At 39.0% G+C, this 26539-nt stretch overlaps 1 protein-coding gene across 2 annotated transcripts in view; it reads right to left on the bottom strand.

Moving 5' to 3' along the window:
* Positions 1-25575, bottom strand: part of LOC110018232 (thylakoid lumenal 15 kDa protein 1, chloroplastic) — a 39589-nt gene extending 14014 nt beyond the window's left edge. Inside the window, exons 1-4 of one of the 2 annotated variants that reach the window (XM_020715495.1) lie at positions 25254-25575; positions 25076-25171; positions 24901-24973; positions 23741-23802 (exon numbers count right to left, since the gene is read on the bottom strand). In XM_020715495.1, coding sequence (XP_020571154.1) covers positions 23741-23802; positions 24901-24973; positions 25076-25171; positions 25254-25523 — 501 coding nt within the window. In that variant the 5' untranslated portion in view covers positions 25524-25575. The remainder of the gene's footprint in view (positions 1-23740; positions 23803-24900; positions 24974-25075; positions 25172-25253) is intronic. The other variant, XM_020715497.1, reaches the window with a different exon arrangement.
* Positions 25576-26539: the final 964 nt, after the last annotated feature.

Raw genomic sequence — 26539 nt, 5'->3', positions numbered from 1 at the left:
TTATTATTATGCTGCCTTTCCATTGTCAGCATCAACATGTAGTAATGGCCCTTTTAACTTTACTCAATTTACACATCTTGATTTTGTAATTATTTTGCTCTTAGCCATGACAATATTAGAGTTAATTACGTTTAATTATTATAACATCATGTCGATCTCATTTTTGGTGAGGTCTATCTTCTCTCCTTCCCCACTCCTTTAGAGCCTAGGATCTAGTCTTTGGACTTTTTCAAAGGCTGCCTTAGAGGACTAGTGGATGGTTGAGACCCGAATTAGAACTCAAACCAAATATTTACTCATTTTAATTTGAAATATACTTAGCCTTACTCAATAACTCATATTTTGGTGTTGAGTCGATCATGGATTGGTTATTAAAATTAAATGTTACGTACCCATAGTCTTTAACAGAACTTCTAAACAACCTAATGAGTCTAGAGAGTCGACTTCGTGACTTAGATACCTTTCGAACCCTTGGTAAACCCGGGTTCCTTGGCTTGCCTTAAAGCTTGAGTTGGCATGAAAGAGCTTGATTCGAATTAAAACTCAAATTAAAATCAACATAAATTAAAATTTAATTAAACAAACTTAAATCAAAAATTAAAATTGAACTAAACTCAACTTAATAAAAGAAAATGACCTCAAAATTATAGTAGCCTCTCTAGCTCATTGTAAGGCTACAAATTTTATTTTGTAAATTACAACACATTTGTCAATATGCTTGGAATAACATACTCCAAATTTGATAGCAATTTGACAAATTTTTTACGTGAATTTGTGTGCTTTAAGCAATTCCTGCATGTAATCTTTTTCTATGCAAAATTTTTTTTGCGAGGCATCGTTTCACGAAACATATCGTTTGAACAAATCATTTGAGTGCTTTTGTATCATCGAAACTGCTCAAATGAGTCCATTCACGCCTAAATCAAACCTCGTTTAAAGCTATAGTTAAGTCACAATAATTTGGAAGATAAAAATAATAAGGATTATGATAATCATAACTCACTAAAATATAAATGTCAAAATAAGAAAGAAATTTGAATCATATAACTTCAATTAAATCTTAAAAAAAAACTAAACAAAAAAAAATAAATTAACTAAAATTTGTGGTTTAAAATCAACTCAAAATTAACATAAAGTTAAACTTAAAATTAAATTTAAACAAAATATAAATTAAACTTAGACTAAACAAAATTAAAACCTAAACTTAAACAGACTTAAAACTAAATCTAAGTTTAAAATAAGCAAAATATAATCTCATTTAAATTTTAATCAATTTTAAACTTGAAATTAAAGATTAAATATAAGTATAGTGAATATAAATCACTAAATTTTAATACAACTTAAAGTTAAATTTAAATCTTAAATCCAATGCAAATATAATTTAAAATTAATTTAACAATCCAAATTTAACCAAGTCCACAAAACTTCAACCATAACTTAAAATTAAGTTCACATTTAAACTAAAAAAATTGGCCCCAAAAGTCCAAAATGGAGATGACCCAAACTTCTCGTCAGGATTGACCCAATAATGAAAGGACAAGTGGTATAGATGAATAACTAAATAAAGGACCCATAAATGAATATGATTTGGAATTTAAATTTAAAGAATTGAAAAGTTATGAATATTTTGAAGAAATTTTGAATAATTTAAATCAAATCAGGGTCAGACCTGCTCTGACGAGTTTTGACACTCGCAGAGAGTTTCCGACCCGAGAGCTTAAGGAAAGTCAAACAGGGGAAAAATCACTGGCCTTATTTTAAGAAGGGTCTTAAAACCTGTCTCATTAGTTGATAATGAACAAGAGGTTCTAAGGTCAGAAATTGGAATGTTGGTGAAACACACCCAAGAGTGAAATGGGTGGGCCCACCAATGCACGCTTAGTAGTCTTGGCTTATACGGAGTATAAGCACATTATCGATACGCAAAAATGTTAGCCACCTGTTAAAGAAGGAGAGATGAACCAACCTGAGCGGAATCGTAAGAAAAACTTTCCGCATGTGGGAGAGGGTGAGGGGAGAGTAAGATAATCGCACGCAGTTGTTTTGAAGTTTCTTACTTGTGATCGAAGACAACATCAATGAATGGTATATCTCCCCGATGAATGAAATTACTATTGTAAGATGGATCCAATCCTGAATTGATTGTTTCACTACTCCTTGGAGTTGCAAAAACTAATTTTTTCCTTTCCTTAAAGAAAGGGTTATTTTAATTCTGGAGTTTGATATCCCTTAAAAGGCAAGCTTCCTTAGTTAATTACATCTTAGAAAATAAATTTTTCTAAGAAAACTCTTGCTTAAAACAGTAGTCATTCACTTATGCAGAATACAACGTAGCTATCAAGACTGGTATATGAAAATTCAAGTGGTATAACTCTATTGGAACACTTATTATCGAAAGCCAACGAAGATACCAGAAAAACCCAGCGGTTACTCCAATCTATCCTATGGTTGGACTTCATAATTTTGCGAGTGAAATAATAATTACTATTTGAGTTAAACAAGTTTTGAAAGTTAGGACTTATATTCGACGGGATAAGCCATCAAAAGGACTAGGAGAAGTCAAGTCTGTGGCAAGGCCGACGAAACTATCTCAAATCATATGCTAAGGTGAGTTCTACTGATAAAGTAAAAGCTCGAGCCCAACTAAAAAAATGTGACTTATGAGTTGCATTCCTACCGAGGAATGAGACCCAACCGGACTTTCGTAGACTTACAACGCTCCTGAAATAGACTGTAGCTAACACCTATGATTTAAAATGCTGATTCCAATCACATGTACTTTAAGAGAGATAGGTTGTTGTTATTAGAACAAATATGTTGGGACTTACAACTCGATTTCAAAGATAGAGTGGCTCGGGCAATGTAAGCTTCTTGCTAAAATATTTTGTCATTTTAATACTTTAAACTTTATTGTTTATGTAAAAATAATATCAGCTCGGCAGAGCTAACTAATAATGATGACACGATCGATCGGGGAAAATTCATTTAATTATATAACTTTTTTATTACAAGCGAGTCTCTAACTATGAAGTGTGAGTTGTACAAGGGTTGTGACAGTTCTTATATGATGCATGTTAGAAGAGTCATTAAGGCTGATCAGTATAAAAGGCAAATTCACTCCTTAACGGCGGTGATCTGTACAGGTTAGATCATCCCTTCAAGAGACGAAATAAAAGTACAATATGATACTATCAGACACAAAGGATTAACCTCAATCTTTAAATTTTTCAATTGATTTTATCTAAGTTGATTAAGTATTAAATGCATGATGATGTAATGTCTACTTGAGTGAATTTACAAATATTTTTATTAAATTATGAGTTGAAATGTTCAAATTTTTGCTTTTAATTGTGATTTTTGAAAAATTAAGTCAAAGTTGAATTTAAGTAGAAAATCTCTCGTCCTAGGATCCTAATGTATTATAGGTCTAACTAGGCACACAAACACAGAAAAAAAGCTATGAAAAAACATATATCTCTAACGTGCATACAAGTATGCAATAAAGCAAGTAAAACAAATCAAAATAATAGATAATAAAAAGAGGGTCGCTGAGGACCACCACACAACAAAAAAAAAAATGGGGAAGCTGAGTGTTTACCCCTCATACAGCTTGGTCTAGACCTACAAAGTCTCGATGGCAGCTTGGCTTTCTGACTGTCCTCAATTCAAGCACTTACAAGTTGTGAATCATCCTCGTCTTGAAGTTCATCCTTGCTTTTGATGTTTATCCTCATTTATGATGTTCATCATTACTTTTGATGTTCGTTCTCACTATGTCGTCCACTTGAGGTTTGTCATCAGTCTGTCGAATTATTGGGATTTGTCCATGTTCTGTCACCTTACTGGGGTTTATCCATGCTTCATCTTTGAACAAGCCCCATCTCAAACACATCGAGCATCCCAACAAGCCAAGAATGACAATCTAAATCATATACTCAAGGGGAAATAAAAACTTACATTTATTACGACACCTGCAAAAAAATATTAGCATAATAGATCATATTAAACATATTCATCACACATCTCGTTTGAACCTAGCGTTGTGCAACAACACTAGGCCCCTCCTATAGAGAACAATGTTAATAGGGTAAAGGTTTGCTTAATCATGCAGTATGTTTAAGTGTTAGTCGGCCTAAATGTCCATCTACAATGATAGAAGACATAGCACCATACACATCCAATTCAAGCAGACAAACAATGCTCATAAAAAGAAAGGCACATACCAGTATGATCAACCAAACATACATCTAGGTTAGTTAGCTAGCAAAGACAACCAACGATGTAGTGTGTGAGGTAGTCACTTTGGATTTTACGTTAAAGTTGTAGTTCAAGTTAGAAATTTAACTTATTACCATTGGGTGGTTAAAATTCGAATGACTTACATATTGTGTTATTGTGTAATTATGTTTAATTTTATTCTTTTAGTTCGATTTGATTGTTACTTGGTGTTATAAAGAGTCTTGTGAAGGGTGGGACCCACCTAGCCGGAATCCCGCTATTCACAACAGCCTAATCCTAGCAGGAAGAAGACTCTAATTTTGTGAGAACGAAATACACCATCATGAGTAACTACAAATTCATTATGGATTCTCGACTTATCATTTGTTAGTAAAAGTTTTAATTAAGATTTTCTTGTTAAAATTTTACTTTACTCAGGTTTAAGTTGTTTAAAAGATTAGATCATACAAGGGATTCCAAGAAAGTGTTAAGGAATTCTAAGCAAAGGATAGGGCATTCAAAATTTTAAATTTCTATTTGAGGAAAATTTAAGGTCAATTTTAAGAGATTATGATGATTAGCAGATTGCATTAGTATTTTTGGAAATTACTATTCCGCATTAAGCATTTCTCAATCGATTTTCTTATAATAAATTGTAAAAACTAAACGTTGAATTTTTGAAGACAATTCCAATCTTAATCGAGAGTTCTCTTAAGTGATTCAGATCGTTAAAGATGTAATTAAATATAGGGATTTGCGCTGATAAGAAATTAATAAACCAGAAAATCTAAACTCTATATAATCTTCGCATTAGTTAGAGAAACGATCTCTTAGTATTTTTGCATACCAAATCAATATCATAAATTTCTTAGTTTAAATAATTGAACTCGTTGTTAAGTGATGTTCTCATCTTTCGAAATGACATATTACTTATAATGTTGTGCTTGGTTATTTAAACAATTAAATATTCGAGATATGTTCAGACTTATTTTTAAAATTAAAACCTTTCAAAAAAATAAAATAAAACCAACAGTAACAGTGAAATCTAATTGAGAGATTAAAATTAAATATAATTATACAATATGTAAGTCATTTAAATTTTAACCACCAATGGTAATAAATTAAATTTCAACATGAACTAAAGGTCAGAGTGACTACCACACACAACACACTGTTAGACATCTTTACTAGCTCACAAACATAGATTTAGGTTAGATCGATCGTACTTATGAGTCTTTCTTTTTATGAGCATTAATTATTTGCTTGTAATGGGCATGTATGATGTTGTCTTGTCATTGTAGATGGACATTTAGATAGATTAACCCTCAGATATACTGCATTATTAGGAAAACTTTTACCTTACTACATTGTTTTCTGTAGAGAGGGCCTTAGTGCTACAGCGTGACACTGGGTCCAAATGACATGTGTGATTAATATATATAATAAGATTTATTATGCTAACATTTTTTCTACAATTTTCGTGGTAAGCGTAAGTTTTCTTTTTTTTCCTTCAAGGCAATAGTAAGGATTTTCTCGTTGGCTGGCCGGGATGCTCGGTTTGTTTGAGATGGGGTTTGTTCAAAGATGGAGTGTGGATGAACCCCAATAAGGTGATAAAGCGAGGACAAACCTTAACACAATGAATATAAAGGCCAAGGACAACCTCAACAAAATGACATAACAAGGACAAACAACAAAAGCAAAGATGAACATCAGAAGTAAGGGTGAGCTTCAATATGAGAACGATCCACAACTTATAAGAGCTTCAACGGAGGACACCCGGGAAGCCAAGTTGCCAGCTGAACTTTCCCTTATGAACTTATAATTCTCAGCAAAGTGAGGTCATCAAGCGTAGGCATGAACACATCATCATTGCTCATACAATAATATATCACAAGCATATTCAATTTTAAATTTCTAAGATATTCATTTCTAATTTATGTGTTATCTACTATTTAAAAGAAGGCCGCTCCAATCTCTATTCTATATACCCATAAATATTTCTTAGACATAACCCCTCATGTAATTAGTTATGTATGTTTTATCAATTCCCTTCATTCAGAGTTAGAAAAATTAACCCCTTATATCATTTAGTGCATCTTTCTAGGTTCTTCTCATAATAAAAAAATGTCCTCGATATTATAATTATTCTAGGAAAAATTGCATATCTCTACAAATATTACATTTCATAGGGCTCCCCTTATTTTGTTCCCACCTCATCTCCAATAAAAACACCTTTTTTGTACCCCTTCACAACTTACCAAATATCCACTTTTTCCCCCATACAAACTTATTATACTCGGAAGGCTCAACCTATCTTTTTCTATAACACCTTCTATCTCATCAACTAAGGTTAATCATCTGATTCCCATCAAGCCATTATAACAACAACTTCTGATTATGCTCAACAAAGGAACACACAAACACATTAACAAAACACTCCACTATTTTATTTTTTTTATCATCTCTCCTGCTTTCATTGGTTTACCTTACTCTTCTTGATGGGTAGTCATAGTTAAATTTTATTCAAATGGATTTAACCATTATGCTAAGTTTACTTGGCGATGACAGACTACACTCAAATCATAAGCTTTGACTAATTTGAGACTTTTTAAATTGTTTACACCACATTGAACTCCGATCATCTTATCCTATTGTCATTAATCAAGGATTGCTTTGCAGCAAATAAATGTTAATAATATTTTTCTATACATGAATTTTACCTCAATAGATTATCTCGAGCAAGCATGAGTCTCTGTTACCCAAGTGTAGAATAAACTTTGCAAGCTTCAAAAAGCTATGCAAGGATTGAAAAAAGTCCTCGTGTCAATCAGAAAGAACGGAAATCAGACAGCTAAATTATGAGTTTTCTATATTAAGGAGCTTCTTTATTTATACTATTTCTAATATCTTTATTATGATTTATTTCCCTTTTAGTCGAATATTTAGATTAGGAATATGTATTATTAAGTTATCTAAAATAGATTATATTGTACCTAAAATATATTGTAAGATTATTATTTAATGGAATGAAAGCAAAGGGAAAAGGCATCGACTCTATTCAGGATTCAACCTATTTTTCTCAAAACTTTGACATGGTATCAGAGCCAAATTTTTTCCCTAACTGTCGATAATCGTTGAAGGACCGTCAGGACTCCCTTCCCGGTAGCCTTCTTGCAAGACGGGAAGGGATGAACTATTTTTTGCCTTCATTCTCACTCATCTGCTCGTCGTCCCATTATTTCTTCGTCTGCATCATCTTCGTTCTACTCGTCTTCCTCTTCGACTCGGCCAGTCTCGACAGAGCCTCTCATTCGTTCAAATTACACTTGGAGTGGCTCCCGCCTTAGAAATGGTTGCGATGTCCTCATTAGGCGTGAATAGCAGGTTCCTTCAGACTTCGATGGTCCCATCTTTGTCTACACTCGTAACGACGACCTCGATGTCGTGCTCGAGGCCACTCCTCGATGGAGCGATATGGTGTTTTTCCATAATGGAATGCTTGATCCTTCAATGGCTCCTCCACTCACCGCTCAACAAGGCTAGCTTTGTCGCCCTCTTTCTCGTTCGCTACTTTCGCTTCTACTCCACTACCTCCTCCATCCCCGGACGTAGGATCTATGCTAGGTCTTCCACCACCACGGCGATCACCACCGCCACCATCACTCCGACGATCATAGTTGGTGGCGGGAGGGTTGGTAGGGCTCTCCAGGGAATGGGAGATGGCCGCTGCAGCTCCCAGAATTCGTCCGAATTTGATCGGAGAGGCTCTCCTTTCATCACTTCGATATGGGTTATAAACAACACATGCAGTCGATCGTGTCCTTTAAATCCCAAAGGCCCTAATCTTAACTTAGAACGAACTCATTGTTTCTCTCCTCTGCCTCTGCTTCTAAATCATGGGGAAACAAAGTCGCAGCAATGGCGGAAGATGGAATTCCCACTGAAACACCTGCTTCAGTTCTTGGAGAGCCAATGGACCTTATGAAGGCAAGCACCGCTTGGGCACTCACGACTTCGACACTCTCGGCTTCAGCACTTTTTGTGTAAAGATCAGGGAAGAAATCGTCCTCGTCGTCTCAAGAAGAATCAATAGCATTTGGATTGAGTAACAAGACGCAAATCCTACTTGTAGGCTATGATTTGTAGCATTTGGATAAGGACGCGGATCTTATTTGTAGGCTATGGACGATAGTATTTGGATGATGTAACTGGATCCTACTTGTGGGTTATGATCGGAGCATTTGGATAAGAACGTGGATCCTACTTGTAGGTTATGATCAATAGCATCTGGATCGTGTAACTGGAAGCGGATCATTCTTGTGGCTATGATTCGAATTTTTGAACGACAATGATAAATGATTTCTTGCTTTTCTTGCTCAAACCATGTTATGGTTCAGGAGATGTCTCTGAGACTTCGACACTCAGTGCTTGAGGATTTTTGGTCCTGACAGTGTTATCAGTTTCTTGTTGGTAAATTGATGTGTCTTGATCAGTCAACATCAACTTGAGGGGAGATGTCAATCAGAAAGGATGAAAATCAGACGATTAAATTAGGAGTTTTCTATAATTAGGAGCTTTCTTATTTAAATTATTTCTAATATCTTTATTCTGATTAATTTCCCTTTTATCTTAATATTTAGATTATGAATATGTATTATTAAGATACCTAAAATAGATTATATAGAAATAGATTATATATTTTGTACCTAAAATAAATTGTAAGATTATTATTTAATGGAATGAAAACAAAGGGAAAAGACATCGAGCCTATTCAGGATTCACCTATTTTTCTCAAAACTTTGGCATGCCTAATTTGACGAACTCTGCAAATTTCTAATTGAAACAAAACTACAAAGTAATCAATTGATCACTCTATCTTTATTTATCACATTTCCTGAAGGCCAATAATTTAGTATAAGTTGATGGCATATATTCACTAGAAGTGATATGTTATGCATCAATAAAATAAATAATATCTAAAGAAGATAATTTTCACCAAAGATTGAAGCATCCAAAATGCTTTCAGAGTGTTGAATATCAAGTATGCTAATAGTGGGGAAGGAAAATATACAGCAAACTTTCTTGAAGAAATTGATCTTCTTGAGTGTAAGCATTATGATTCTCCAATGAAAACTCTGCATACATCCAATGATGATGAAATTTATGGAAGTCCTCAATATGGATATCTTATTGGCAAACTCATCCATCCGATCATAATTTGACTTTAAAAAATCCTTTGTTATTGGTGTGGTTAGTCAAAAATATTATGTGAGATCCTATGAATTTTTACATATATACAGAAATCTTCACAAAAAGGATTGATTTAAATGAAACAAAATCATTTGAAGTTGAAATCCATTCCGAAGCAAATTAATATTGACTTCATCGAAGATTGAGAAATATTATGTTTTCTAAAGGAAATCTTGCACCCTGCCAAAAAAAAAAAAAAGCAAATGACCGTAACTAGAGTCAGTGATGAAAGTGAATTCAGGGTCATGGTTCATTATGCTTGCAAAATGATTTGCATCGAAACTCTTGTAAGAGTGACTTGCTAGCACCATGGCCTATAAATCTTAACACTTACGTTTCACTCTCATGAAGGGGTCAACAACAACAATGGCGCACAATGCACCAAGGCTATTTCTGGAGCCTATCTCAGCGACATCACAAACACATGCATAAGTGGCACATGAAACCAAGACAAATATAATCATATCCACACCAAGAAAGGTAGGTATAGGATTTTAGAGGGAGTCATCCTTGCAACTAAAAAGCAACATAACATAAAGGAAACTCCCCATCATGCCAAAAAGGTGTGCATGATTGATGCCTATCACACTTAGTAATGTAGAAGAGCACAATGCATATCCTAGGGAACCAATGAAGATGTGATAATATAACGTAGTACTTCAATGTTTCCGTTCATTTTTTTTTATTATTTTAAAAGGAGCCATCAGCTTGTCGATTGTCGTATATTTCCTTTATTAGAATAAATCTCCCTCCCAAATCATATCGATGATTCGAAGAGTTGAGGAACTGAATAAGAAGAGACATACAACAAAATAACAAACAAGATAAAAAGTAAAAAGTAGAGAGTATACATGCGATAAACCTCGCAAGGATAGGTCAAAAATGACCACCCAAACAAGATCGGGCGGAGGCACCTTGGACCGATATCCACGAAAGAAGTATCTACATAGACTACCCATAACCAGAGAGTTAAGTGCATGTACCTGTTCTGGGGTCAAGAACACTCTCAGAGAAACGTGTTTTTACTGGTTAATTACATTTTAGGGGATACCAAAAAATACTCTCGATAAAAAAAATTTTGTTTATATTATCATAAACCTATGACAATAAGTACTCAAAAGAAGATTATTCTGTGTGGAAACAGTCTCGATGCTTCAAAGTCAAAGCTCGCGCTAAGTAATCGGGCAGAGAGGGAGTCTCTCACATCCCGAATGGGTAGTGGCTCATCAGCACACGGGGCTCACGGAATAACCTAAATCATCTTGACAGGGATATCCCAACATGTCAAAGTACGTTCGGGTCATAAGGGCAGAGGGCAAATCGTCGTATCTCAAACGGACGGCAGCTCTTCAGTATCGGGACGTCAAGGTGATATCAACGAAGTCAATGAGCAACATGACTCAAAGGGGCTCAACAAAAAGGAAAACAGAGTGATCCTAGAAAAATAGAGGTAACTGGGTCGGGGTACTACGAACCCGTCATCCATAACTACTAAGACCCTAAGTCTACCTAGTTGTGAAGGTAATCGACCCAACACGTTTGGAGATCCCCGATCAACAATCTGTTAATTGGGTCGTCCACGAGGGACCTCGGTAGCCCTAAGGTTAAAGAAAAGAAACTCTATCCCATGTCTATAAACTAGAGCTCCCAGAGGTGGAACTTATACCTGTCGAAATGACGAGGATGCATCAGGAAAGAAGAGAATGAGAGGTTAGCTATAAAGCTGGAAATACTCCAAACAAAAAGACTTATATCATGTCTTGGTCGGGAGTCTTCTAACACCCTTGACGAACTAGACAACCTTCTATATAAAAGGCATGCTGGGCCAATCAGGTTGGACAAGCACGGAGGCTTCTCCTCAGGACATAAAAATATGAGCAGTTATCTAGAGCGGTCATTAAGTATTTTAGAGACCCTGGTAGCATATGCAAGAAATAAAAGTTAAGCTTTTTAAAGTCATGTATATTTTAATCCTAAATTTTAGTTATCTTGAATATTTTATTAGGATTTTTAAGAAGAAAAAGTTGGAATTTAAGTCCTTATTAGCCTATATTTCATCGTGAAATCTCAGATAACAGAAAGAAGCAAGGAAAATATGCAGACATGCAGGCATACATACATGTCACAAAAAAGTTAAACAAGCCGGTGTCACTGGGTCGACAATATATCCCAGAAAAGAAAAAGAGCAGTCGAACTCCGCATATACATGTTCGGTCCTAATTTTATGCATCAATGTAAAAAATGCAGATTAAGATACGGGTCACGAGCATCTGCTCCCGGCCTCCTCCACGTGGTTCTCACGTCAAATGCCTCGAAACTCGTGCCCGTATCTTATTTTTGCTACATGACTGTCCTAGACTCCAAAAGTACATAGGAAAAAAAATGACTCAATATTGCATGAAAACAAGTATTAGCAGGAAAACTCACATGCATATAACGTGTAATGAATCATGTCTTATAAGTGAGGGAGTTAAATAATAATTGCAAACAAAAGGGTCAGAAATCATCACATGCTCCCCCCATAGTGGTACATGTGTATGCACATAAAGACATGACTCCCTGCATAAAAACGTCATAACACATTACCATACATGTGCAGCATGCAGTCACACCACAAATACAGTGCCAAAAACGGATGTCTGGCTAGAAAATCTCACATGTATATAACATGTAATGAGTCATGTCTCATAAGTGGGAGTGTTAAACAGCACCTGCAACAAAAGGGTCAGGAATCATCACATGCTTCCCCCATAGCGGTACATGTGTATGCACATAAAGGCATGACTGCCTGCATAAAAACACCATAACACACCACCAAACATATGCAACATGCAGTCACACCACAAGCATAGTGCAAAAAAAGGATGTCTGGCTAGGGCAACCAATATAACAAAGATTAATAGTCAAACATCAAAAAAACTACCTAACAACCTAAATCAGCCTAACACACCATCTACCGAGAAAGTGCACTAACTTAGTGCCTAAGTGCACGAGTCAGAATAGGCATAGTATGACTTTGACGGGACCGTCATGCCGGTCCCGTCCTAAAGATCTGAAGGATCTAAAGGGTGTCAATAAAAGGAGTGACACAAGTTAGATCTATTAGATCATTAGCACAGTCATACTCGTGTTAATCCCGATGACTTAACTCGCATTGCTCACCGAGATCAACCCAGCAAGCAATGTTCTTTAAGGCATCGCAACCGACACGGAGACTCTCCTAACGAGTAGGACAAGCCATCGAGATGTGGGCAAAACAAACAATCATGCAGAAATCACATATTGTGAAGACAGAAGTACAGAGCAATCACAACGGGCGCTCAAAAATGACGAACCACCATACAAATGAACGCAAGGATACTACATGCAACATGACATACACAAACGGATGTACCGGCAAAAACAAACTACCTCTAAAGAAGAATTACACCTGCTCGGGGACCCAAGGTGTCATACAACTAGCAGACACCAGGTATAGGTGAGTTTGTATCGAATAAAAAGATACCTATAAAGAAGATTCACGCCTTACCCGAGAGGCACTCATCGAGCACACATGCAAACATGCAGGATATGCAGCAAACATGACAAGTGCACCAAAGCGGTGAAGGTGAGTATGTCATGAAGGCAGTGACTCAGAAAAGATAGGCATGTCGTAGCTGCAGCGACCCATAAAACGAGTATGTTGAGGAGGCAGTGACCCGAGGATGTGCGTACCGTAACGGCAATGACCCAAACAAAAGGGTATGCCGAGAAGGCATTGACCCGGTGATGGTCATCCCGTGACGACAGCGGTGCGAACAAATAGGGAATGTTGAGAAAGCAGTGACTTGGGGATGGCGTACCGTGACGACAGTGACCAAACAGATGGGTACGTCAAGGAGGCAGTGACCCGGGGATGGGCGTACCGTGATGGCAGTGGCCCAAAAAATGGGTATGTCGAGGAGGCAGTGACCCGACAATGAGCGTACTGTGACAGCAGTGGCCCGAACAAAAATGTATGCTGAGAAGGCAGTGACCCGGTGATAGGCATGTCGTGATGGTAGAGGTCTGCACAAATAGGGAATGTTGAGGAGGTAGTGACTCGGAGATGGCGTACTGTGACGATAGTGGCCCGACAGATAGGTACACCGAGGAGGCAGTGACCCAGGGATGGGCGTACCATGACGGCAGTGGCCCGAAAGATGGGTACGCCGAGGAGGCAGTGACCCGGCAATGGGCGTACGATGACGGCAACGACCCGACAGATGGGTACGCTGAGGAGACAGTGACCCGGGGTTGGGCATACCGTGACTGCAGCCAGATGGGTATGCCGAGGGTGCAGTGACCCGAAGCTGGGAGTGGTGATCCTCACTGAGGAGAATCACACTAGTGCAAATGCAAAATATACAAATATGGAGTACAATATGCAAACAGACAAACATGCATGCACAAAATGCAAAAACATACAATAACATGCAATATGATGCAAGTAATCGGTCATCCGGACCGTGGTAGTCGGTCGGACCAAAGTAATCGGTCGACCATACCGGGGCGGCCAATCAGTCAAACCAAAGTGGTCAGCCTACCAGGTCGACCCTGGCAGGTCGAGTCGAAGTGCTCAAATGATCGTGCATATGACATGCAATATGATTCACACGCAAAAAAATGTCAAGAAATGATCTATGCAATGAAACACAAAGGCTCCACGGTGTGTCAAACTCGACCTAAAGGCCTCACATAGGTACCTAAGGCTGACACTCTTGGATTTGCGACATCACCGCCTCCGAATTTGGCGTGGCAATGTAGAGGGCTTCCCTCTCTAATTTCTTGTAGGAAACTCTCCACATGTTTGTAGAGCGGACTAGCTACAGCTCTTTCCGCTCTATGAACGCGCACAATCTTATAGGACGAACTAGCTACAAAGTTTTTCCTGTCCTGTAGGATCGAACTCAACTAATCCCTCCAAGGAAGATTAAGATCGTCAAAGCAGTGGGAAATTGGGATTCCAACTCGGCGGGGTTAAGGCCTAAGTCTCACAACAAGAGATCACTCGGCCTCATATAGAAATTGACCGACGAATGGAATTCCTCACCTATGACTCCTTTTAGGAAATTAACGATCAATCACAAAGGTGCGTCGTCGCCCCGGTTTACGTCGGTGTATGCATCCCGTGTGGGCGATCGAACTGACACGCCTAGATACCATTAATCTTAAACTGAAAAAAATTTCATGAAAACTCACCACCGTGACGGTTGTGGACGCATTCTCTTTGCTTGCTTCAAGATGTCAGCGTCCGGTACATGCATCGATGTACCTCACAACGAGACACATAAACTAGGAGCTAGTGAGAGCCAATAAGGTATGCATAGTACACAAAATAAATGATTATCGCATCGAAAATGCGACCTAAAGCGTACCTTCGTGATAAGAGGCTAGACGGGCCTCTATACATCGCGACGTCATCGCCACACCGATGACGACGAGACAACGAGTTCGCCAATAGGGAAGTCGACGAGGAGAGGGTGGTCAGCAAATCGCCGACATGAGAGCAGCTAGCCGGCGAGAAGCACGTCGGAGAAGACTTTGCCTGCGGGAAGGGAAACCGAAGAGGTGGCTGCAGCACCAAAAGAATGTTGGCAAGGGGAGACCCAAGCCAACTGGAACGAGCCACCGGCGTCAAGGAGAGCTATCGGAGCATCGCTGGCAAGGAAGGGTCGGTGCGCGCACGGTGAGTCGAAAGTAAAAAGGTGGCGCAGGGTTTGACCGACAGCTAGAAGAGGCTCCGGCGAGCGAGGCAGGTCCGACGGTGTCAGGTCTTGTCGGCGAGGAGGAAGATTTGGCGAGGCAGTGCGAAGAGAGAGATCCACGAGAGGAGCTTGACTCCTTTTCGTGAGAGAGAAGAAAAAGAGCGACTACGGTTGCCGGCAGGAGGGAGGGTCGGCGACGAGGCCGACTGCGAGGATCCGAACGAGGGAGATGACTTGGTGAGGAATGAGAAGGAGACGCAATGGGTTGCAACTCGATGATTGCATGCGAAAGAGATAGGGGAGAGAGAGAGCAGACGTGGGTTTAAAGGGTGGATATGATAGTTTAAAAAAAATTATTATTATTATTATTATTATTATTATTATTATTATTATTATTATCATTATTATTTTATTTAATAATAATAATAATAATAATATCATTCTTGCATTCTTCGCCCGGACACGACCTCGTGGTGAAATGAAAGCCCTTAGGTAAAATTGATGTTACGGACGCACTCAAGGGATTCGCTTCGTCGTCCAGGATTGTTTGGATCACTTTTTCAAAAATTAGGCCCAAAACGATAATTTGGGCATTTTTAGCTTGCTTGCAAAGCCATAGCTAAATGGATGCCCTCTCTAAATGAAACTGAAGTTCATGACGCACGTGGTTTGTTTTATCATCTAAGGTCAATCGAACAAGCTCGCTGGTGGACGAGCCAATTTGAGCCAATTTCGCACCTCGAATGACTTAGGTCGGGCAATTAGGTGTTACTCGCCGCGCCACACACCAAGCGCTGGGGATTACTCTTTATCCATATTTGGAGTGTCGCTTTTGGGGTTATAGCCTCGCTCTCCGTACTAGGAATTTCGCTCATATTATTGTGACTTGGTATCTTCTTTCGAGTCACTGTTGAGCCCCTTTGTGAGACTTTGGTTTTCAGTCCATGTGTCAGTTGCTAGGGGTAGCAACTCGATGCATTATGTCCCTTCTCTTATCCTTGACAGTTCGGTTGTTGCATTATCGCATGCATCGATGTCGTTGTACCTTGTGATTGGTTTCATAACCTCTCATTATTTCTGATCGTGTCCCTTTTTGCCCCGCGATGCTTAAGAACAAGAAGGTTGACATGATCGGTAATGCCGGAAGAGCCTTTTCGCTTCTCCACGAGCGTTTTTTGTGCTTCCGAGGGTGTCATAACCTTCGGCTCCTTAGAACACCTCTTTGGGATTACCTTACGTAATCCTACGCCCTTTCATTGCTCTGTGACCTCCCACTTAAAAGGAGAGGCATGCATTCTGAGTTGTTCCTATGCCCTTTGAGACATTTGTTTTGTGCCCTCCCCCATAAAAGGAGAGTCATGCATAACAAGTTGTTTTTGCTGCAGTAGCTCGCGTCGTGCCCGCTTCTTTTGCAAAAAGAGGCTAACGCGCTGCAACACTTAACGGTCTTTTCAGACTCGTCTCTGTGTTTTCATGGATCTCCCCACCAAAGGTGGGTGAGTCTTTTGCTAGCAGTAGGTTTGTTACTGTTGTCGCCGTTGTCTCGGCTTTTTCTATTCCGGTTTCCCCTTAGGATCCACCTACCCCCCCTCCGATTAAGCAGGAAGGCTAGGAGGACCAGAAATAGATTGCTGTGAATTTAACAGCATGTCCTGCTTCAAGTTTTTGTACATGTTACGACTCCAGTTTAAGAGCTATTTTTTACTAACCCGTATTGTGAGCCAATTTCGCGCGTGGCACGATGAGTAACATCAGTTGGCCCGACCGAAGCCATATGAGGTGCGAAATTGGCTCGTCCACCAGCGAGCTTGTTAGGATGACCTCAGATGACGAAATGGACCGCGCGAGTGTGTCCGGAACGCCAATTTTAACTAGGGATAACATTCATTTCGTCATAGTTTTGCGAGCGGGATAAAAATGCGCAAATTAACATTTTGGACTCGATAGCTGAAAAAGTTGTCCGAACAACCCCGGATGATGAAACGGATCGAGCGAGTGTGTCCAGAATGTTGATTTTGCCTAGAAGTGTTCATTTCACAACGAGGCCGTGTCAGGTTGAAGAATATGGGAACGATAATAATAATAATAATATTATTATTATTATTATATAATAGTAATAATAATAATTACTAATAATAATAATAATAAATTTTAAACTATCTTATCCACCCTTTAAACTCGCGCATGCTCCCTCACTCTCCCCTATATCTTCCGCATGTAGTCCTCGTCGGGTCGTCTCCATTGTCGGAATCCTCCCCGTCGGCCTCGCCGCCAGCCTCGCTGTCGGCCCTCTCTTCTGTCAACAGTCGGAGCCGACCTTCTTCTCTCGCGCGAAAAGGAGTCAAGCTCCTATCCTGGATCTCTCACGTCGCGCTGCCTCGCCGAATCTCTCTTCTCGCTGATGAGACCTGATGCCGACGGACCTCCCTCGCTCGTCAGAGCCCCCTCCAGTCGCCCCTCTAAGCCCGTCGTGCGAGGGGCGTCCATTCCTCGCCGATGACACTCCGACGACTCTCCTCGAAGTCGACGCTTCATTCCAGCTAGCTCGGGTCTCCCATTTTCGATCTTCTTTTGGTGCTGCAGCCACCTCTTCGGTTTCCCTTCCCGTCGGCGAAGTCTCCTCCGACGTGTTTCTCATCGACTAGCTGCTCTCCTATCGGCAATGTACGAATCACCCTCATCTCTAACTTCCCTTCTAGCGACCTCGCTGTCTCCTCGTCGTCTTCGGGGTGGCGACGACGTCATGACGTATAGAGGCTCATCTAGCCTCTTATCCCGAAGATACGTTATGAGTCGCATTTTTTGTATGCAATAATCATTTATTTTGTGTACTCTACATATCTCGTTAGCACTCACTAGCTCCTACTCGTTCATGTGTCTCGTTGTGAGGTACGTAGGTACATGGATCAAACGTTGACAGCTTGGAGCAAGCAAAGAAAACGCGTCTGCAACCATCACGGTGGTGAGATTTCTCTAACTCCCAATTAGTCTTAGAATTAGTGGTGTTTAGGTGTGTGGGCTCGATAGCCCATATGGGGTGCGTGCGCCGGCGTGAGTCGGTGCGACGACGTATCTATGTGATTGATCGTTGATTTACTAGAGAGAGTCGTAGGTGAGGAATCTCATGCGTCGGCCAATTCTAATACGTAGCCGAGATTTCCTGTTGTGAGTCTTATGCCTTAACCCCGTCGGGTTAGAATCTCAATTTCTCATGGCTTTGGCGATCCTAATCTCCCTTGGAGGGATTAGCTGAGTTCAATTTTAAAAGATGAAAAAATTTTGTTGATAGTCTGTCCTATAATATCGTGGGCGTTAATAGAGCGAAAAAACTTTATAGCTAGTTTGCCCTAAGAACAATGGAGAGTTTTCCCTACGAGAAATCGGAGGGGAAACCCTCCACATTATCACGCCAAAGCTAGAGACGGCGATGTCGCAAATCTATGAGCGTCGGTCCTAGGTACCTACATGAAGTCATTAGGTCGAGTTCGACGCATTGTCGAGCATTTAGGCTTTAATGCATGAACCATTTAATGACATTTTTAGCGTGTGAATCATATTGCGTGTCATATGCACGATAATTTGAGTACTTCGGTTCGACCGGCTGCCTCAGTCTAGTAGACAGATCACTTTGGTTCGACCGACCGCCAGGGTCTGGTCGACCGATCACTTTGCATCGACCAGCACCACGGTCCGGACGACCGTCACTTGCATCATATTGCATGTTGTGCATGATCATATTACATGTTTGTCTGTGTGCATGTTGTACTTCATATGTGTTTGCATTTTGCATTTGCACCGGTATAATTCCCCGCAGTGAGTATCACCACTCCCAGATTCGGTTGACTGTCCCCTGGGCAACCCATCTGTGGGGTTGTTGTCGTCACGGTATGTCCATCCTCGGGTCACTGCCTCCTCGGCGTACCCATCTGTCGGGTCGTTGCCATTACGGAATGTCTATCCCCGGGTCACTGCCTCCTCGGCGTACCCATCTATCAGGCCACTGTCGTCATGGTATGCCCATCCCCGGGTCACTAGCATTCCGTATTTGTCCAGGTTGTTGTCGTCACGGCATGCCTACTTCCGGGTCACTACCTCATTGCATACCTTTTTGTTCGGGTCACTACCGTTACGGTACGCCCATCCTCGTGTCATTGTCTCCTCGGTATACTTATCTTATGGGTCACTGCGGCTACGACATGCCCGTCCTTTCTAAGTCACTGTCTTCATTTTATACTCACCTTCACCGCTTTAATGCACTTGTCACATGTCTGTTGCATAACCTGCATGTTTGCATGTGTGTTGGTAAGTGCCCTCGAATAAGATGTGAATCTTTTTTATAGGTATCATTTTACTCAATGCAAACTCACCTGAAGGCAATGTCTGCTAGTTGCATGGTACCCCAAGTCCCAGGGCAGGTGTAATTCCTCTTTATAGGTAGCATATTTTACCGTTAAATTCCGTTTGTGTGTGTCATGTTGTATATATCATCCTTGCATACATTTTTATGGTATGTGTTCGTCCTTTTTGGGCGCCCGTTGTGATTGCTCTGTACTTCGATCGAGTAATCACAAAGTGGGTTTTCTGCATTACTGCTTGTTTTGCCCATACCTCGATAGCTTGTCGTACTCATTAGAAGAGTGACCGTGTGTCGGTCATGATGCCTCAAAGAGCATTGTTTGCTAGGTTGATCCCGATGAGCAATGCGAGTTAAGTCATTGGGACTATCAGGAGTATGACTGTGTTAAGAATCTAATGGATCTAACTTGTGTCACCCCTCTTCGTGACACCCTTTAGATCCTTCGGATCTTTAGGCCGGGGCATGACTCATTACACGTTATATGCATGTGAGATTTCCCGCTAACACTCATTTTCATGCAGGATTAAGTCTTTTTTTTATATGTACTTTTAGAGTATAAGAGTCATGCAGCAGAAATTCGATATGACACGAGTTTCGAGGCATATAGCGTGGTAATCTGTGGAGGGGACCGGGAGCAGATGTTCGTGCCCCGTATCTTAATTCTGCATTTTTACATTGATGTATAGAATTATGACCGGACATGTATATGGGGAGTCCAGACGTTTTTTTTTTGATATGTTACCGACCCAGCGACATTGACCTGTTTATGATTTTATTTGACTTATTTTACTTTTTGTCACATGACTGTATGTCTGCATGTCTACATATTTTTTTTTATAATCTAGGATTTCACAATGAAATATAGGCTCATTGGGATTTAAATTATTAATTTTTCTATTTAAAAATCTTAATAAAATATTTAAGAAAATAAAATTTTAAAATTAAAATATTCAAAACTTTAACAAGCTGAACTTTTATTTCATGCATATGTTAATAGGGTCTCCATAATACTTAAGGACTGCTTTAAATAACTGCATTCATATTTGCATGTCCCAAGGAGAAACCTCTGTATTTGTCCAACTTGATTGGTCAAGCATATCTTCTATATAGGTGGTTGTCAAGTGCGTTAAGAGTGTTAGAAGACTCCCCGACAGACGAGGTATAAGTCATTTTGTTTGGAGTGTTTTCAGTTTTGTAGTTGAACCTTCCCTTCTTTTCTTTTCTGAGGCATCCTCGGCACTTTGGCAAGTATAAGTCTCACATCTGGGAGCTACAACTTATATTCATAGGATAGAGTTTCATTTCTTTGACCTTAAGGCTATCAAGGTCCCCCGTGGGTGACGTAATTCACAGATTCTTGATTAGAAATCTCAACACGTGTTGGGTCGACTACATTCACGATCAGGTAATCTTAGGGTTATATTAGCTATGGATGACGGGTTCATGGTACCCGACCTAGTTACATCTATCTTTTTAGGATCACTCTAACTTCCTTTTTGCTGAGCCCCTTTGAGCCATTTCGCTAATTGACTTTGTTGATTTCACCTTGACGGTCTGATACTGATGAACACCCGCTTGTTTGGGATACAACAATTTGTTTTCTGCCCTTATGGCTCAGACGTGCTTTGACGTGTTGGGATATCCCCGTTAAGATGATTTAGGTTATTTCGTGGGTTTAGTGAGTCGATGAGTCGCTACCCATTCGAGATATGAGAAACTCACTCTCTGCCCGATCGTTTTGCGTGAGCTTTGAAACATTGAGACTGTTCTCACACGGAATAACATTCATTTGAGTATCTATTGCCCCAGGTACATGATAATATAAGCGAAACTTCTTTTATCGATAGTATTCTTGGGTATCCCCCAAGTTGTAATTAACCAGTAGGAACAAGTTCCTTTGTGAGCGCCCTTGACCCCAAAACAGATACATACACCTGACTCTCTGGTTATGAATAGTCTACGTAGATACTTCTTTCGCGGATATCAGTCCAAGGTGCCTCCGCTCGATCTTGTTTGAGTGGACATTCTTAACTTATTCTTGCAAGGTTTATCGCATATAGACTTTCCACGTTTTACTTTTTCTCTTGTTTGTCATTTTGTCGTATGTCTCTTCTTATTCGGTTACTCTCTTCTTCGAATCATCGATATGGTTCGGGACGGAGATTTATTCAAATAAGAGAACTATACGACGATCGAAAAATTGACGACTTCATTAAAATTAAAAAAAATGAACGAAAACACTCAATTTGGCAAGCATTATCAAACAACAAATGCAATCGTCAACGATGCAACACTGAAAATATTAGATTATATATTTCAGTAAAATATTATAATATGATCCAACAAATATAATAATTATAATGTTCTACCATATTCATCAAAATAAACAAATATGAGGCTAGGTTCAGATAACTTCTGAATATACTCCCGACCGTGAGGAATTTAATTGAAAGACTCAATATAATCTCATTGATCAACGTCTTCCACTCCAACACCCTTCTTAAAAGCATAGGAGAGATGATCAATGAACTTCTTATCTTCTTTCGAGAGGGGATATGACTGTCTCTGAAGTAATTGGTTTTGCTAAATCTAACTCTTCCTTCATAGCCTTAGATTTATAAGAAGGTGCAATGTTGATTGTTAATAATAGACCCTTCTTTACCCCCAACAGAGGGTGAGCAGTAATCCTCTCTTGTAGTTGGAAGCCTTCTCCACTCAAGAAAGCCATAATCATTTCATATAAAAAATATTAACTCTTAGACCATCGGCGTCATCCTGTCAGCAAACCTACACCGACACTTATTGCTCCGGTCATAGATTCTTCTGCTTTAACCATATATTAATTTAGATTAAACGATGAAACATCATTAGAACTCTATTGTTTGTCGCCAAAAAAAAAAATACCAAGACAACAATGAGAATTTCCCCATGGAAACAGTAACAAACTTAATTTTCTTATCAACAAAGCACCAAGATAAAACAATCCTTTTATTAGTGATCTCTCCAAATTGAAAAAAAAAAATCTCTCCAACTTCAAGCAGAACATGTTTTTCTTTGATTACTAAGTCTTCAAAAGAAAATTGAGCACATAAGTTATGCTTTCTCATAAAAAGAAGAATTAATAAAAAGTTAAGGCCTTATCAGAAGAAACATCCTCAAAGCATTGATGCTCTAGCTTTTCTTTCTTGCCAATTCAATACTCAAGTTTTTTGCCACCTCCTCCATTACTATAACGTGTAACACGTGGAATAAATTTGGGTTAAGCTCATATAAGCAATTTAGGTTGAATCATCTCCAATTCATCACTCAAGTTTTGGTCTATTTGTAGCATCTTAAATCACAATCTAAAGAAACTATCAGCATTAATATTCTATAAATGGTTTTGGATTGCAAAGATCAAGGATAGATCCCGATATAAAATACAACATGCCTGCATGATGATTTGCTTTGAAGACATATTGTTGGATTCTGTACAAGAAACTAAACTGTGAAATTTATATGCCCATTAAGAAATTTCTAGCTCTCGATAAGTCACCACCATTCGACCAATAATACTAAATGCTTCCGGAACCTTTTGAGTAAAACTAATGGAACAAGACAGTGTTCCCCATGAATATACACCATTATATCACTCAACCTGCATAATAACATTTCAAACAAGATTAAAGGAATCAACATAAATCCAAAAATATATATCTTACAGCCTAATTCAAATCTCCAACAATATTAGTCTCAAAGTCGTGATCATGATGATCTAGCTCTAGGAAGACAATGTGTCTTAGCCCTCAGCTCCTTGATCTACTGAAGAACAAAAACACTCCAAGCCAAAGGGCATCTCCATCCTTCAAAAATTTTGGAGATAGTGTCTATCATTTGCCTTGCCAAAAGTACCAAACTGTCCTAATACCAAATAATTAAAAATAACCTTAATGGGAAGGTAAATTTTTATTCCAAAACTTCTTCATTCTCAACAGATGGATCTACTAATCCATCCTTTCCTAGGTTCCTTTGAAGAATATAATTGACTTAAGAATCAAAGTGTCTTTCTAGGAAACCATCCCTCCAACCAGTTTCATAGACTTACATTTTCTTCAGTTTATGTAAGCTAAAAGTGGTCGATCATCATAAATGAAATGTTCTAAGCAGCTCTACCAACTTCAATATTTTTCCAGCATGCAACAATTACCTTTGTAAAATTTGCCAAAGATAAATCTGCACCTCTGAGATCAGCATCCGAAAGATCAGCACCTGAAAATGTAGTTTCAAATATGAATTCTGGACCAAAAACAAAAAAAGTTGAACCAAGAATCAGAGAATTGTTTTAAAAAAAAGTAGCAAAATTTACCAAATTGTTTCATTCCTTTTTTGGATAAAGGGTTATTCATAATCCTTTCATTTTTTAGAATGATGATGCAAGCCCAAAATAGATCGAAAAATAAAATAAGGCCACATCAACTATAAATAGTTAATACAATAATAATAATAATAATAATAATAATAATAAATATCTCCCACCCATTTTTTAGAATTAAAAGATTTACCCAAATATAAGATGTTTTATTCAGACATAAGATAATCAACTTCCAAATGAGTAATTCATCCATTTGTAAGGGTATAGTATATATTAAGACTTTGATATATGGATAGATACTTGATTTCACATTTGATTTCACTTTTTATTTGACACCATATGACAGTATCTATCCATATATCAAATAAAAAGTGAAGTCACATAAAAGAATAAAAGCAAGGGAAATAAATAGTAATGCCAAAAGAAATATGATAAGTATCACAGCAATTACTAAAGCGGCATTTGGCTGCATCCCGGATTTGCGTTAAGTAGGATTTAGTAAATCTAATAAATTCGGATTTATAAAATTCATATTTGACAGAGCCAAATCCCTTAAATCCGTCTGTGAATCAAATTTAGTGAATCCGGATTTATATCAAAAATTAGACAGGAATCAGCGAATATTAGATTTAACGGAACAAGGGATTTAAATTTCACAATTTTAGTGTTTGGTTGGATTTAGGTTAAATTCATGGCTGAATCCAGCTAGAAGTATGCTATCAAACACCCCCTAAGTCTTAGCACAATGTACCATACAAATAAATAAATTACGTATGCCATTCATAGAAATTACTCAAAATATCATCTGTCCGCTCCTTGCCGGATAAGTTGTTTCAAATGATAAAATAGCATTGCCACTAACGGTCACTAAGAGGGAGTAAGGTAGTAAATCACTATTTCATACTTTTTTTACTGTTACGAAAACTTGAATTCGGTCAGTTAAAAGTAATTCACCGGTAAAGTTCATTATCCTACAAACAGACAATAATTCTAACCAGTTAAATCGGCATCAAAGAAGCTGGCAGCCAGCAATTTAGCTCCCCTGAAATTTGCCTGCCTTAAAATCGACTGCCAAGAACAAATAAATGCACAAACAAAGTTTCATTCGGAGAAAAATCGAAATAAAAACTCCAGAAAGCTGAAGAAAATATTGAATTTTCTTTAGCTTACAGTTTTGAAGTCCTGCTTTACAAGACTCCGGCCGCTGAAATCCTTGCCGGTGAGGTCTTGTCCCCTCGTCACCTCGGCTCCGTACGGCCCACCTCCCTTCGCCGACACAAGAATACATTTCAAATGAAACCAGCAATCAAGCCAAACTAAAAGATCTAAGGAAACTCAAGAGAAACACCTTAAATGCAAGGGATGGATCGACCAAGTGAAGTGAAGCAGCGAGCAGTGCAGCAATGCTCACATGAGCCACGCTTTTCCCGACGATCTGTGATGAGTAAATGCGGGAATCCGGAGAATCCCGATAGTCATTTCCACATGAAGAAAAGGTTCTCAAGACCGGAGGCCGTAGTCTGAAGCTCCGGCGAAGGTCACCAGAGAAGGGTTTAGGAGAATTAAGGGTTGGAGTAATGAAGACCGTGCATCTTAAAGCAGGGGCACTGATCGCCATTAGGACAGGAAACTTTTCACTGGAAGAAGGAAACCACGGTCCGATTTATGACTTTAGGATCTTATCCGGACCAGAGGGATATTGGACCGGATAAGAGTATGACGTTTGGCAAAGTAAGGATATTTTGCCAAAGTGGCAATTTAATACTGGAATTAACCACTAATTTTTAACTCAATATCTAATTTTTTTTAGATATGATATCTAAAAAATTTCATTATTCAATATGGATCTCGGGACGTGACGTGAATCTCGAGATAATCCTTTGAATAAAGAATGTTCTAGCTTCGATTAAAAATCATCTAAAAATATGATTTCAACAAACAGACTCGCTCAACGAGATGAATACAATGACATCAAAGTTAATATAATATGAGTCAAATCAAGCTTAGTTCAAGCCGTCAAGCTATTTTTGTAAGCTTCTAGTGTTCAATTGGAAGGTCAAACTAATTCCGAATCTGATAAGCTTAGGACTGAATCGAGACGAATCGAACGAGCCTAGGATCACTCAAATCCAACACTGTTGAAGCATTCAAATGTTTGCAGAACACCATCCAACTAAGGAGATCTCTTGATGAAGTGGTTTGGATTCTTTCTTTATTTGTCAGGATTCCTCTCATAAACTCAATAAATAGAGTCATAATCCCTTCATGAAAGAGGAGCTAGAACTTGAACTAGAGAAACTTTGGGACTTCGAGGAGTTAAGATCTATTGTTCTACACTAAAGATCCAACAAATGTCACCTGCTCCAACAACTGCCAACCACCGTCGACCACCACCCGTTGGCCACTATCAACCGCCATTGCTCGTCCCTACTCATTGAAACTAAAGAGCAATGCAACGATGCACCCCAAATACTGTGCAATGAAGTATCATACATACAGTGCAATGACGCCTTTCAAAGACGGCGTAACCATACACCTTGTAATGATTGTTTACAACTGAAATACCCATTATATGGTGAATTTCTCTCGACTCTTGAAACTCTCTCCTTCTAGCCCACCACTACGTCTTATGTG

Source organism: Phalaenopsis equestris, unplaced genomic scaffold, assembly GCF_001263595.1.
Source record: "Phalaenopsis equestris unplaced genomic scaffold, ASM126359v1 Scaffold000006, whole genome shotgun sequence".
Taxonomy (NCBI): Eukaryota; Viridiplantae; Streptophyta; class Magnoliopsida; order Asparagales; family Orchidaceae; genus Phalaenopsis; species Phalaenopsis equestris.
The sequence above is the reverse complement of the archived record's forward strand: the minus strand, read 5'-3'. Positions and strand labels throughout refer to the sequence as shown.